The sequence below is a fragment of the Prunus mume genome, linkage group LG2 (assembly GCF_029339155.1).
Source record: "Prunus mume cultivar Tortuosa linkage group LG2, ASM2933915v1, whole genome shotgun sequence".
NCBI lineage: Eukaryota > Viridiplantae > Streptophyta > Magnoliopsida > Rosales > Rosaceae > Prunus > Prunus mume.
This window is the reverse complement of record NC_142699.1, coordinates 38,094,309-38,108,010: the sequence shown is the minus strand read 5'-3', so window position 1 is coordinate 38,108,010 and position 13,702 is coordinate 38,094,309. Positions and strand designations below refer to the sequence as shown.

Here is a 13,702-nt window from a genome sequence, read left to right as displayed (position 1 = left end):
CTAGCTGTTGTCTTTTGGATGTATTGGTTGGGTTAATTTTGGTTATGTTTGGTGAATCTCGGGTGGGCTATGTTTTGAGGGATATTTGGCTTGGTTTGCTAACATATGGGTGTTTGGTTCTTCATGTTGGTGATTGGTGGTTTGTCCGTCTACAATTGTGGAGTTTCTCTTTGGTAATGGCGGCTAACTTTCCTGTGTTTTATTTTATGTATCTTATGTTTAATGTGGGCTTTATGCCGAATGTGGCTATAATGCCTCTTTGTGGGCTATATGCCTTTATATTGGCTTTTGCCGTTTTAGTTTTTTTTGCTCGGGACATGATCTTCATGCTATACTGTAATGGTTTTAGCTATATTTGTTCCTATTTGTTTCCTGTTGATTTTCTGGCCGATGTTTTTGCTCGTCTTTATTTGTACTGTTCTCTGCCTTTCTGGAGGATTGCAATGAATTGGAACTTCGACCACACAAAAAAGACCTCCAATAACCCATTGCATCGTAATTATATCCACTCTTCTAAATTCTAAAATTAAAATTTGATAGAGATGAAATTGGATATTTTCTCTCTTTGGACTAGGCAAGAATCTGTCGAGATATCCGAATAATGGGTGGTGCATTTTTTTCGCATTTCGCTTCATCTGATTCATTAAGACAAGAATTTTTATCCATTTTACCCCTTGAACTATTAACCTTTTCGAACTTACCCCCTTGATTATTTCATCTACTAATTTATTCTCTTTTTTTTTATGAAAAAGGGGGCAAAAACCCCAAAAACAACTTACACCAGCAAATCAGTAGGAACTAGCCTAGATCTAGTAATTCCTAGCAAATCATCGATCAAACTAGGCCCAACCCAAGCTGGAGCATCAACAAAGATAAAAAGACCCAAGTCTAAGTTATAGCTCCAGGTCGCCAAACAATCAGCAACACAGTTTTTCTCTCTGTAAACATGATAAACACTGCAGCAATTGATCATATGCATAAACTCCCAGCAGCTAGCAACTAAGGCTGCAAGAGGATGAACATCAGTAAGGCCTTGCTTCTGGATCAATTGGACAGCAATTGCTGAATCCATTTCAACAACAAGATTATCAATCTCTTTGTCCACAGCAAGCTTCAACCCAAAAAATAATCCCCAAATTTCTGCCTCAAGAATTTGCCCCTTCCCCAAGTTCACAGCAAAACCACTGATCCAATCTCCAGAGGAATTTCTAATAACACCTCCAGCACCAATATGTCCAGAGCCATTCCTCCTAGACCCATCAACATTTAACTTGAACTGGCCAGAAATAGGAGGTTCCCACTTAAGATCAATCTGGACTTTATGATTATGCTTACTCAAGACATGAGAAGCCTTAAACCACTCATGGACAGCACGAACAATAAGTTGTTTAGGATCAAAAGGCACATCTTCATCCCCTTGAAAAACGTGGTGATTTCTCAATTTCCACACATACCAACAAGTAAAGATAAACACCGGACTCCAAGGGATATTACTACACCAAACTATCTGGGAGAGAAGATTAGTCTGAAACCAAGGCAGAAAATCCATTTGAAAGAAATGGCCATGATGGCTAGGCATTAAAACAATACTCCATATACCTCTAGCCTTATACCAATCACGAAGAATATGTAATATAGTTTCAATAGGCCACTCACAAGCACCACAAGAAGCATCAAAAGTTAGATGTCTTCTAACCATTTGCTCATTGGTCAGAATTTTACCTTGCGCAGTAAGCCAAGCAAAGATCTGCAATTTAGGCGGTATCTTTAGTCTCCACAAAGAACTAAAATTATAATCAGGCCATGAGGGACCTTTAAAGAAAAGATTGTAAGCGGTTTTTACAGAAAAAACTCAATTGGCAGTTCCTTTCCAAATCTGGCAATCCTGCAAATTACTAGCAAAACCCACAGGATAATTAACAGCATGTTGAACAAGATCTTCCGTTAAAGCTCTTCGTAATTTATCCAAATCCCACCACCCATCTTTAAAAAAATGGAAACAGAGCAATCTAAATCCTTAATACGCAAGACCCCAGCATGCTTCAACAAAGGCTCATCAATAAGCCAACTGTCTTTCCAAAATTTAGTAGTATCCCCCTTACCAACCCTCTAACATATTCCCTGCCTTAACAACTCCACCCCATACATAACACCCTTCCAAGTGGTAAAGCAATCCTGTTGAAACATCAAAGAAGAATCTAAGACAGATTTCCCTTTAAGATACTTGAACTCATAGATCTTAGCCCATAAGCCCTTGTCATTTTTATGTAATCTCCACCCGACCTTAGCCAAAAGGGCCTGATTCATGGTAGTAGTTTTTTTAAAACCCAAACTGCCCCTTGTTCTTAGGACGACAAGCTAAATCCCATTGACAGAGGTGGATCTTCTGCTTTTTCTCACTGCCACCCCAAAAGAAATTGCGATTTAATTTGTCCAGCTCTTGCCCAATACTAACAGGCAACTTGGAGGTCTGCATAGCATAAATAGGAACAACAGAAGTGACAGCTTGTATAAGAGTTGCTCTACCAGCCAAAGAAAGAAACTTTGACTTCCAAGAAGCAAGCCGCTTATGCACTTTATCAATTAAACTGCCATATGTGAATTTAGTAATTCTAGAATGCAACATAGGCATGCCTAGATACTTACCAAGGTCCTTAGTAAGAGGAGAGCCACAAATTAGACTTACCTCCTTAGTTGTCTCCTTCCTTGTATTTGGTGAGCAGAAGACAACAGATTTATCATAGTTCACTGTTTGCCCAGCAACACTGCAAAACCTCTCCAAACAACTCTTTAGCATCCTAGCTTGAGTAGAATTAGCTTCAGTAAAGAGAACCAGGTCATCTGCAAAGAATAAATGAGACACAGCTAGGCCAGATTGTGAAGACTTAACTGGTTTCCACTCCTTTTTTAACAGAATCCCAAATAAGATGAGATAATTTCTCAATACACATAACAAAAAGATAAGGAGATAAAGGGTCTCCTTGTCTAATGCCATTCTTAGGAAGAAACTGATTAGTAAGTTCACCATTCATGCAGATTTGATACCTCACAGTAGAAACACAACTCAAGATCAATTTAGTGATAGGACAAGGTAACCCCAACTCCACTAACACATGCTCAACAAACTTCCAATTTAATCTGTCGTAAGCCTTAGACAAATCAATTTTCCAAGCCATATAGCCTTTCTTCCCCTTAGACAGCTTAAATTTATGCATCAACTCCTGAGCAATAAGTATGCTATCAGTGATTTGCCTACCAAGCACAAAACTTACCTGGTTAGGGCTGATGATGTGAGACAAAATATGTCTTAATCTAGCCACCAAAACTTTGGAAATAACTTTATAAAGGGTAGAACAAAGGCTTATGGGTCGAAAATGCACCATATTCTGCGGGTTGTCAACTTTAGGGACCAAGGTGATTAGAGTATAGTTGAGCTTCTCTGGGATTCGACATTCCTTAAAAGCGTTCACCACCATTTGGAAAATATCACCAGCACATTGATTCCACTAACTCTGATAAAAACAGGCACCAATATTAAAAAGACTAGTCTTAACCTCAGCCATATTAATTGTTGAACCAACCTATGCAAATCAACCACATCAATAGGGGGGAAACGGTTAGGGAGATCAACCGCATAATCACCAAGAGAAGTAGAAGAAAAGAGACTGGAAAAATGATCCACAGCCAAGTTTTTTAAGCTGTTAGCCTCCTCAATCCAAATACCATTAGCATTCTTCAACCTTTCAATCTTATTTCTTCTTCTTCTTATGATAGTCTACCAATTTATTCTTTGAACTCATTTAAAATAGCCAATATAGCAGTTTAGGGTACCACGCTAATATAAGAGCAACTCCACCCATTTGCCCTTAGCCATGGCAAGGGGGGAGCTAGGGCAGCCACTATTCACGTGAATAGTGGTTGCCCTTGCAAAATCCGAATTTTGTGTTTCCACCCGTTGCCCTTGCTAAGGGCAGTTACTATTCATTTTTTTGTTTTATTCACAACTTTTTTTACCTCAATAATTAATTTGGATAAGATTTTCGGGTTCCTACGTGTCAATACTATTCATATCTCATAATCGGATAAAATTTTCAATTTCAAATTTAAGATAAATTAAAAAAAAAAGGTTGGTATTTATAGAAAAAAATTCATTAATTTTGGGTATTTTTTAAAAAATTTTCCGAATTTTTTCCAGTATTTTATTGCAAAAAAATTAGCTGCGTTGGATTGGAGGAAAAAATCAGATCGGAGAGCCAGACGACGCCACGTGGCAACAGGAAAAAAATTAAATCGAGGTAATCAGAGCGATATCAGTAGCGGGGATCAGAGTGACATCGAGCGCTACAAGAACCCCTCGCTTTGGACCTCGGCGAAGTTGCCTTGGGCCAGCCCGGGTTTGTGGGTCCCACACCTCCCGGGCCCTGGGCTATCCGCCGAACACCTTTTTCTTTCCCCCAGCCTCGGGCTGGGCTTCACCGCTGGAAAGGCTCTAATAGCTCCACTGAACTAGATGGTTGGACCTGTTAAGGAACTGTGTTCAATTTTGTTATCATGTATGTTTAATCTATTCTTGTATATTCCTATTGCTTGTATGTCATGCTATATACTTCAAGAATGGGGAGCACATATTGCCTAGTTCATTTGTCTATCTGCTTAATTCGGGTAAAGAAAATTTATTTTTCCCTTTGGACTTTGTTCTTCTCCCCTATTCAATCCACATTTAGCGTTGTGGCGCCTATAGTTATGGGAACTTTGATTTTCCAGGCCTCTTTAGCAATCACGGCCCTTATACTTTGTTGAAACAAAGAAATTTTTTTCGAAGATGGGTCTAGCTTGCCACATTGCAAAAATTCACAGTGAGGTAATGAGTCATTACTCTGTGATCATTGCTAACCGAGTTTTGTGAAATTTTTCTTCCCTTTTCATATGTTTTCTTGGATGAAGGCATCTGTTGAGCACAATGGATGGGAACTCAAGCAATACATGAGGAGCTTTATTGGGGATCCGGTAAGCATGTGAAGCTGCTGGGGCACAGCAAGGACGGCGTTCTGCATTGTCAATCTACTGGTGTGATTTGAAAGACAAAGTTGCTGGCGATAATCCATAAATCGAATTTCTCAAAAGAATAGCCGTGGGGCGATACCTATTGAATACTCTGAATTTCTCTTTTTCAATCACTATAATTAGTAGTCCTAGTGACTGCATCCCACACCTGCAGAATATTGTTAAATTTTAACTGACATTGAACTTGAACCTGCACAATCACTTTAGAATTAGTTAAGTCATAGATCAAACCTTAATGACCCTATCCTCCCCACACGTGACTACACACAGCTGTTTGTTGGAATATGAGAAAGCAAGATGATTAACACTACCAGCATGAGCCTCGATCTGAAAACAAGAGGACAACCACACAGCTGTTTGTTGGGATAGGAGTACATATGTTTAGAGTATGCTACACCTGCAGTAGGAACCTGTGATCATAACCAGCTTAAGATTCATTTCCTATTTCTTGATAATACTTTCTTGTGATGAACTAGCAGGTGTCTACTTCACAATATGAGAATAGAATTAAATAGACACTAAACAAAGATGCCTATGCTTACCTAAAAGTGTCCCATCAGGGCTCCACATCATGCGGTTGATTGATGCTATATAGTCACTGGCCAAAAATGCCTAAACAGAGATCCTCCTTGCCAAACACCTAGTATGGGGCTGGAAAAACATGGACAATTTTAATAGAACTGGAAGTAGGTATGCTTAAACAGAGTATTACAGATCAGGAGAAAAGTTACTCTTGTTGAGGAGTTATGTCAAGAGGCCGCAGCTCCCTCTCTCTGAAAAATATCAATACAAACTTAAGGATGATTTAGTATTAAGTCTGGCATTGCATAATTGAACGGAAAAGAGATCAGTACATACAGTCTATCAGCAAGTCGAGGAAATAGTGTGCTTCCCCCGGCTAAAATAATGCTGGCCAACACATTCAGACACAAGGGTAAGTACTGACAATAATTTTTTTTTTCTTTCAAGTAAAATGCAGAGTTTGGAAGGTCACTTTCATGGAGTACAGGGTGAAGATGAAGATGGCAGGAACTCACAGCTCAAACTATGAACTCCGCTAGCCCAGCCTGATTCATTCTTGCAAAACAGGTCCAAGTTAGCTCTTTTGCCTTGTAAGAAATCGTAGAGTTCCCAAAGGAATGAGCAAAAATCATTACTAAATCACATACAGTGTTCACACAAGTTATAGAATTTCTAAATACCTCCTATTATGCCACATAGTGTCATATTCTACAGAAACAACTAATCTACATGAATCAAGCAACAAGTTGCAGAAGTAATAACCCCTAGCGAACATGAACCACAAAAGGATACTGTAATGTTTCAATCAACAAAAAGAATCATACATCGTATTTGTTTCAAGAATCGAACTAAAACCCCAAAAGTGTGTACTTTGAAACCAGAATATAAGACAAACCAAAATAAGCAGGATGGAAGATCATGTCCGGCACAAGGAACCTTTCACTTGTCAAGTCAAATTCCTGCCCAAAAACAACAAACACCACTCAGAAGTGGAAAACAAACACAACCAGTTACTAAATTAGCTCAAATATATGGGAGAAAGATTACATTCTTGGTAGGCCTTTGTCTTAAAGAAAAGTTTGTAACGCTAATAGAGAGACCACCCAAAAAGGATAAATAAAAATGATGCTGATTGGGGGGGTCCCTACGAAATCATTTTGCCAAAATGTTCGTTAATGATCAACACTGAACGGTGACAGTCGTGTAAATTGAGTAACAACCAATAACCAAAGTGTACTTCCACTTTTATAGTGGTCTTTCTAATAAGCCAACAAAAAAAACCTAATAGGAGAATGAAACAGTAATGGCGGTGTCTGAGCCGTGTAACAGTAAAATTGATATTTTATTTAAGGAAAAATATTTTAATCATAATAGTCGGGTATAAGGTACTGCGTACCTTGCGGAAGATCCCAAATGTGAAGAACGCTTGCAATTACTAGCCCGCCAAGATGCTTGGACGTCACGAAGATGCTTCACGTTCTTCGTCTCCAAGGTGGTCAGATTGGCTATAAAAATTACTTCATGAATTCGACGTATCCAAGACCAAGGCTCTTGGTGAATTGCCTTGAAGAGTGTTTAGAGAGATATATGAGGTTTTCTCTATGTGGGTGTATTGCTCAGAATATGCACTCTTCATATGCACACACTCACACCCTCACCAACACTTTGAGTTTGCACTCGCACTTCTGCTCACTAACACACATACTCCGTCTATCCGTCTATTAGTAGGAGTGGGTTGGCTCCTCTATCTTAGAGAGCACGAACGTACATTAGTGGTAATGTGGGTGGAGCATGTGGACTTTATGCAATGGCCAACATAAGGTAGTGCAGCTTTCCCCTTGTCAACTTTTATTACAAAACTTAAGGGAATGAGGGTAAATAAAATATTATAATCGTATCAAAGGCAACCAAATATAGTAAATGTGCATAAGAGGGTGACTTGCCAAAAAGAATACATAAGGTGTTTCCCCTTTTAAAATTTATGGGAATTCTTTTTCGTAGCAAAAGAAAAAGGGAATACTTAAATTTTCATAAAAAGAAAGGGAATAATGTTGAATAGTGAAAATGTAATTATTGTCTTCCTATTTACTAAACATTTTATTCCGTTAAAAAACAAAACTAAAAAACTAAAAACTAAAAAACAAAACAAAAGATTCCCTTCAAATTTTTAACATACGTAAAATACGGTGCTTCAGGAAAAAAAAAAAAACTTTATAAATTTCAAAAGTTCAAACCTAGTATCTCTACCATCACCACACCCTTCCCACGCTACTTGAGTTAAGGGGCTATGGAAGAATAACTCATTTCCAAAGTTGTGCATATACCATACTTTTCATCTATAAACTTCCTCCACTTCTGCAAACCAAAGCTACCTACAGAGTTATGAAGAATTTCAGAAACGACGAGTCTTTGAAGAAAGGCTTCATCAGGAGGAGAATGCTGATCTTTCAGCCATTACACTAGTGGTTCATTAAACATGGTGGGACGTCTGATACAAAATAAATATATAAAAAATGGCAAATGGTCGAACAGAATCTGTAAAAGGCAAATTCATATACAACTTGGTAACGAACAGAAATATTACATAAATTGTTTCAAAAACTCCGTGGCCACCAGCCTCCCTCGTGTGTTCACTGACATCTTTAATTCACTTATCTCTTTATCAATATCCTGTAATCCAAGAAGCAACGGAGTAAGAAAATCAAAGCATAAACTTAACAGCAGAGCAAATATAGAGAACCAACATATTGATATCACACATCTTCAGATTAAGCGCTTGAAATTCCATATCAGTCAATAAAGATCCAACTAGACCATAAAAATATCCGACAATATAAGCCTTGGGCCATATAAAATGCAATCATCCTACTGACTAATATCTATATGACTTCCACTTAATGGAAACATTCCTCTAACAGATTAACACCAGTAGCAACATAAGCAAAGAGACAGATAGAGAAGCAAGCCAGATGTGCTTCTCTTGACACTGATTACTGCCAGTGAGTAAATTTTCAAATCTAATATTAAATCAAAAAAACGATGGTTTGGCTGGATTGGTAACAAATACCAGGGGAGGTGGGGAAGTTAACAATTTGTGATTTGTGATAAACCAAACTGACATTAGCAATGAGCCTGGCCACCAAAGTCCATTTCGATTGTTATCTCTGCATGTAGATGATGCTGTAGTGCACCACCACATAAAACACTGAACCGAAAAAATGTAAGGTGTAACTTTTGTCATATTGTATAAGACAGTAGTTGTAGTTGCATTGACTTAGGACACAAAAGATGAGAAGAATAATTGGAGTGTGAAAGCCTCAATGAATGTAGCTATTGATTGATATGGAACCCAAAACAAAAAGAAAACAAAAAAAGAAAAAGAAAAACGAAAGGAAAACACAAAGAAAATTGTTTTCTCAGAGTACCAGCTCCAAGGCCTCTTCATACAAAAGGAATTCCACAATGAGTTTGCATCAAAGCTATACATAGTCAAATGGCTACTATTCATGCAAAACGACAGGAAACTTGGGTTTTCGAAACTTCACACATTAAATTTGTGTTCCAGAAACAAGCCACCCTACCCCAACAGAGTCAATTGGTATTCTCAAATATATTAATTGACCAACTACCATTCAAAAACAAAAGGTATAAATTGAGCAATCGTTTCAAGCAGCAGTCAATTAATACATGCAATTTTATAGGGTTTGGAAAAATGCTTGCCTCCATGAACTGTACAATAAAATCAATGAGCTTGTGTTTCTGCATCTCCTCACAATGGTAATTTGTTACAAGAAAACTAATATCATAACCCTGCATAGAAAAGCATTACACAAAGTAAATAAATATGGCAGATTAATTTATGGGAGTTCATCTTCAAATATGCTGTCATAGTGACTTAAAAACCTGAAAATTCACATTTTCCTACAGAAAAACGATTCCTCAAGTCAAGTTCATGGCACCCACTTAGTTTGTCAAACAGTATAAATTCACAAGTCTAATTTGAACTCCATGCAAGAAATCTATGTACCTGCACTGGCTTTCTCCTCAATACCTGGAATGCTTCTGCCCTCATCGATAAAAATCTAAGAAATTTTTTAGTTAGTATATTTTCAAGTTCATCTGCCTGCTTTACCTATACAAGAGAGAGCACCCATAAGAAAAGGATATAAGGAAAAAATAAATGGGATACTGATTGCAAAATTATATACAACAAAAACTCTTGCAGGTGAGAACTGTAAGCTATCCGGAAAAAAAAAAAAGCACAAGAAAAGTGAACAGCAAGTCCACTTCTAAGGAAACACAGAATCTGCAACCAACTCTATCCTAAAATAGATACAACAAAACCATATAGAAACCATTAAAAAAAAAAGTTACAAAACAGCTACTATTGAGAATAGAAAAACAGAAAGCGGGTTAGGACCAACTATATACTAAAATATATTCAAGTAAATATAAATACCTTGAGGCTTATGCGAAGGGAATTAATAGATGTCTCAATTAAGCATTTTTCAGCCTCATTTCGACATATCAAAACCTGTGGTAGCAATAGTAAATAATCAGTGTTAATTTTCTTTTCTGAAAAGAAAATAAAAAAGCTCGGTAACGTAAACTTAAGATCTCCATCACATTCTTTTAGGAGTATCTGACTCATCAGAGTTCTATGCGATCAATGACAACTTTAACATCTTGTAACCATAAGATATGAAGTCTAGAAGTTTCACTTTTAACAGCCACAAAATATAGAGGCAAGAGCTCCTTCCTAGCAAATGGCATGGAAACTTAAAAGTGTAGTGATAATAAAGTAAAAAAGAGAGCAGATAGAAAAACATAGAGTCCAGCGTGCTGCCCACATTATTAGCTGTAGCCTCCAGTTTTTAATATATTCAATTTGCTTAAAACCAAAAACCATTGACCCAGAATTTATCTAGAAAATGGTAATTATATTATAATAATGTTTAGGCATGAAAGGGAACTATCCTTGCCAAAATTTCTAACTCATACGACAAAGTTTACAACTTTTGGAATGTTTAAACTGGGTGTAGAAAAGAAAAATGTGATTCCTCACACAGTGCAAGGCATTAGGAAAAACGTATATGCAAGCGACCAACTTTATTAAACATAACATTAGAGTAGGAAAAAGGAGAGAGGGAAAAAAAAAAGGGAGGGGGGGCGACTGTTCTTTATCATGTCAACAAGATGGTTCTCACAGGATTTAGCAGAAGTTCTGAGCTGGTCCTGCAAAATATGAAGAGAAGATTAAAACTTTATTGAAAAACACATCAATCAATATTTCTAAATTAGTTTAATAGCATATACTTTGAGAAAAGCATTTTTATTGTGGCCACCTTACCAGGACCTGTTTGTTTTCTCCGTACTGATTATATAACATTAAAATAAGAATTTAAGGCAGCAGGAAGTGTAATATTAAGATCAAAGTACAACTAATGAACATACTTTAGCTCAACTTCCGGCTTGTTATGCCTTTCAACTTCTTGACAAGGAAAATTCTGCAAGCAGCATATGATGCAAGACAGAGAATCAATCAGGCATTATAAGCAAATGGACTTTTTTTCTTTTCTTTGATAGAATAAGCATTTGAAATATAATTTACATAAAACAATGAAAATTTAGTACTGGGGTCTACGCATTAGGATTTCATGTGCGTGCTTTCAAGAACCAGAAAACAAAATTTTCTAGAATTGACAGTGCCCACCAACCAAAGTAAAAATAAATAACTGGTCAGGCCTCACGAGACATTTTCTTTCTTTCTCTCGGTACAATCACAAGACATAGTTTAAACCGACTTTGTACTGGCAACCAGACATCACAACAATCTTCAACTAAGGCTAAACTGTGAAGCAAGGATTTATGAATCTACCCACTTAATATGTTTGTGTACACTGTCCCATATGAAAGTTGATACAAGTGTTATATATCCAACTTTTTCTATTCATAAATATATGATGTGCTCAACATGAAAAACATACCCCCTTTTTTTTTTTTTTTTGTCAATATACTTAAGATTCAAAGCTATATTGAAAATGAACAATTTTTTAAAGCACTTGTACAGATTGCAGAAAGAGACCAAAAATTACTCAAATTGATAATACCTGAAGGCACATTGCGGCATCGAGAGTGTTCCTTATACACGTCAAGTACAATCGCAAAGTATTCGACTGAAAAAACAAAAAGGAAACAAAAAAAATGCAACCCATCACTGAAATACTCTTAGTTGAGTTTAATTCAAGCTTAGAAGTCCGAGGGAATACGATAATAATTGTAGTGCACAAGTAATGGAAGTCAAGCAAACCATGCCCTAGATATGTAAATTTGGCTCAGCAATCTCAAATTTTCTTTAGGATCTGTTTGGTCGCCGAGAAACAGAATGTGAAATGACACTCGTAGACTTCTCGGCAACCAAAGAGAGAGTAGAAAAAGTAGAAAAAAGGATGCTGCTCATTACACATACGCGGATTTAAAAATGTATAAAAGAGCAAAGATCAGATGGGTTTACCATTTTAGGAGCAGACAAATTGGTTCAGAAACCGGAAGGAGATATTTTGCTGGAAATGATCGCGAGAGACAGAGAGAGAGAGAGCAAACAGCTTGTTTGGAGTAGTGCTATTGTGCGCTTGTGGAGTGTATTTTGAGGAAATGAGTGCTAAAATACGCGTGCTTCTTAAGGAATGTATAAAACAAAAGAAACGGAATTGAAAAAAATCCGACCTGCCGGATTCGAACCAGCGACCTAAGGATGTCTGCTTCAAACAACTACAGTCCTCCGCTCTACCAACTGAGCTAAGGTCGGATTGTTGAAATCAGAGCCTAACAAATTTTATTTAATGGTATTCAATGAAAGCAGATGTAATTATCCCAGACACTTGTCACATTTAAACGTAATGGCTTCCACTAAGCCGGTGAAAGAAGTTAGAGCGACGCCAGCCATGCAGCCCAGCCCGAGGGGAGGGGGGAAAAAACAAAAACTCGCTCCAGCGGCGGCCCAAGCCCGGGGTGTGGGACCCACCAACCCGGGCCGCCCAAGGCAACTTTCGCCCCAAGTCCAAAACGCGGTGGGGTGACGCCATGACGACGTTAGTCGACGTCGTCACGCGGTATTCAAATTTTTAATGTTGGCGCGCTGCACGCGCCAACGGTAAAATTTGAACTCGCGGCGCCGACGCCAGCGACGCCACCACAACGGGTGGAAGCCACGTGGCACTCCCCCAGCGCTCCGATTTGATTCCAAATGTTAATCCAACGGATGGCGATTTTTGGACAATAAAATTATGAAAAAAAATCGAAATTTTTTTTAAAAAAATACTAAAAAATCCTAAAAAATTTTGATTTTTTTTCCTATAAATACCCTTCACTTTCAACACCAATTCTCATACATTTTATTCTACTTCTACAATTACTCAACATATTTTTCACTCTTCACTCAACATTTTCATCTCTTTCACCTTGTAATTTTAGTTTTTATTTTTATGGCTTCTTCTATTGAAACCGGAGGGGCGTGGAGCACCATGTAAGATGTTTCTTTGTGTGAGGCTTGGCTCCGAGTTTGTCATTGTCCCTTGTCAGGCAATGAGATGAAATTTTTCCATATGTGGAAAAAAATTCATGCCGAATTTTAGAAAAATTCGACTCACTCGTACGGAAATGGCATTGTCGAGTAGGTGGAAACTTCTCAACAAAGAGATGGCAAAATGGAGAGATGCCTTGGCAAAAGCGATGAACTTGTATAGAAGTGGGGAAAATCGTACTAACGAGGTAAGTATTTTGTAATTTTCGTAATCATTAAGTTTAATGTCCTAATATATATATGTTGTTAATATTTATTGCATTGTCAATATTTTGTTAATATTTCTTGCATTTCAAATATTTTGTTAATATTTCTTGCATTTGAAATATTTTGTTAATATTTCTTGCATTTTCAATATGTTGTTAATATTTATTGCATTTCAAATATTTTGTTAATATTTCTTGCATTTTCAATATGTTGTTAATATTTATTGCATTTCCAATTGTTTCTTCATATTTCTTGCACTTCCAATTTATTTGTAAGGTTAATTGCATTTCCATTATTTTTATTTTGTTACTTGCATATCCAATATAT

At 37.2% G+C, this 13,702-nt stretch overlaps 1 protein-coding gene and 1 non-coding gene across 2 annotated transcripts; both read right to left on the bottom strand.

Moving 5' to 3' along the window:
* Positions 1–7,994: 7,994 nt before the first annotated feature.
* On the bottom strand, positions 7,995–12,247 carry LOC103322764 (actin-related protein 2/3 complex subunit 4). The gene is made up of 8 exons (XM_008224691.2): positions 12,101–12,247; positions 11,697–11,762; positions 11,041–11,093; positions 10,794–10,821; positions 10,046–10,120; positions 9,614–9,718; positions 9,307–9,396; positions 7,995–8,256 (listed from the first exon to the last, which is right to left on the bottom strand). The coding sequence occupies exons 1-8, from the start codon at positions 12,101–12,103 to the stop codon at positions 8,167–8,169; spliced, it is 510 nt and encodes a 169-aa protein (XP_008222913.1). The 5' UTR covers positions 12,104–12,247; the 3' UTR covers positions 7,995–8,166.
* Positions 12,248–12,306: 59 nt separating this feature from the next.
* On the bottom strand, positions 12,307–12,394 carry TRNAY-GUA (transfer RNA tyrosine (anticodon GUA)). The gene is given in 2 exon segments: positions 12,307–12,342; positions 12,358–12,394. It is a non-coding gene; the product is annotated as a tRNA-Tyr (tRNA).
* Positions 12,395–13,702: the final 1,308 nt, after the last annotated feature.

Excerpts from the sequence above, each read along its gene's own strand:
- LOC103322764 (XM_008224691.2), bottom strand. Across the intron at positions 10,822-11,040 it reads AAGCCGGAAGTTGAGCTAAA|GACCAGCTCAGAACTTCTGC; the intron begins GTATGTTCATTA and ends CATATTTTGCAG. Across the intron at positions 8,257-9,306 it reads TTATTGTACAGTTCATGGAG|GATATTGATAAAGAGATAAG; the intron begins GCAAGCATTTTT and ends CTTGGATTACAG.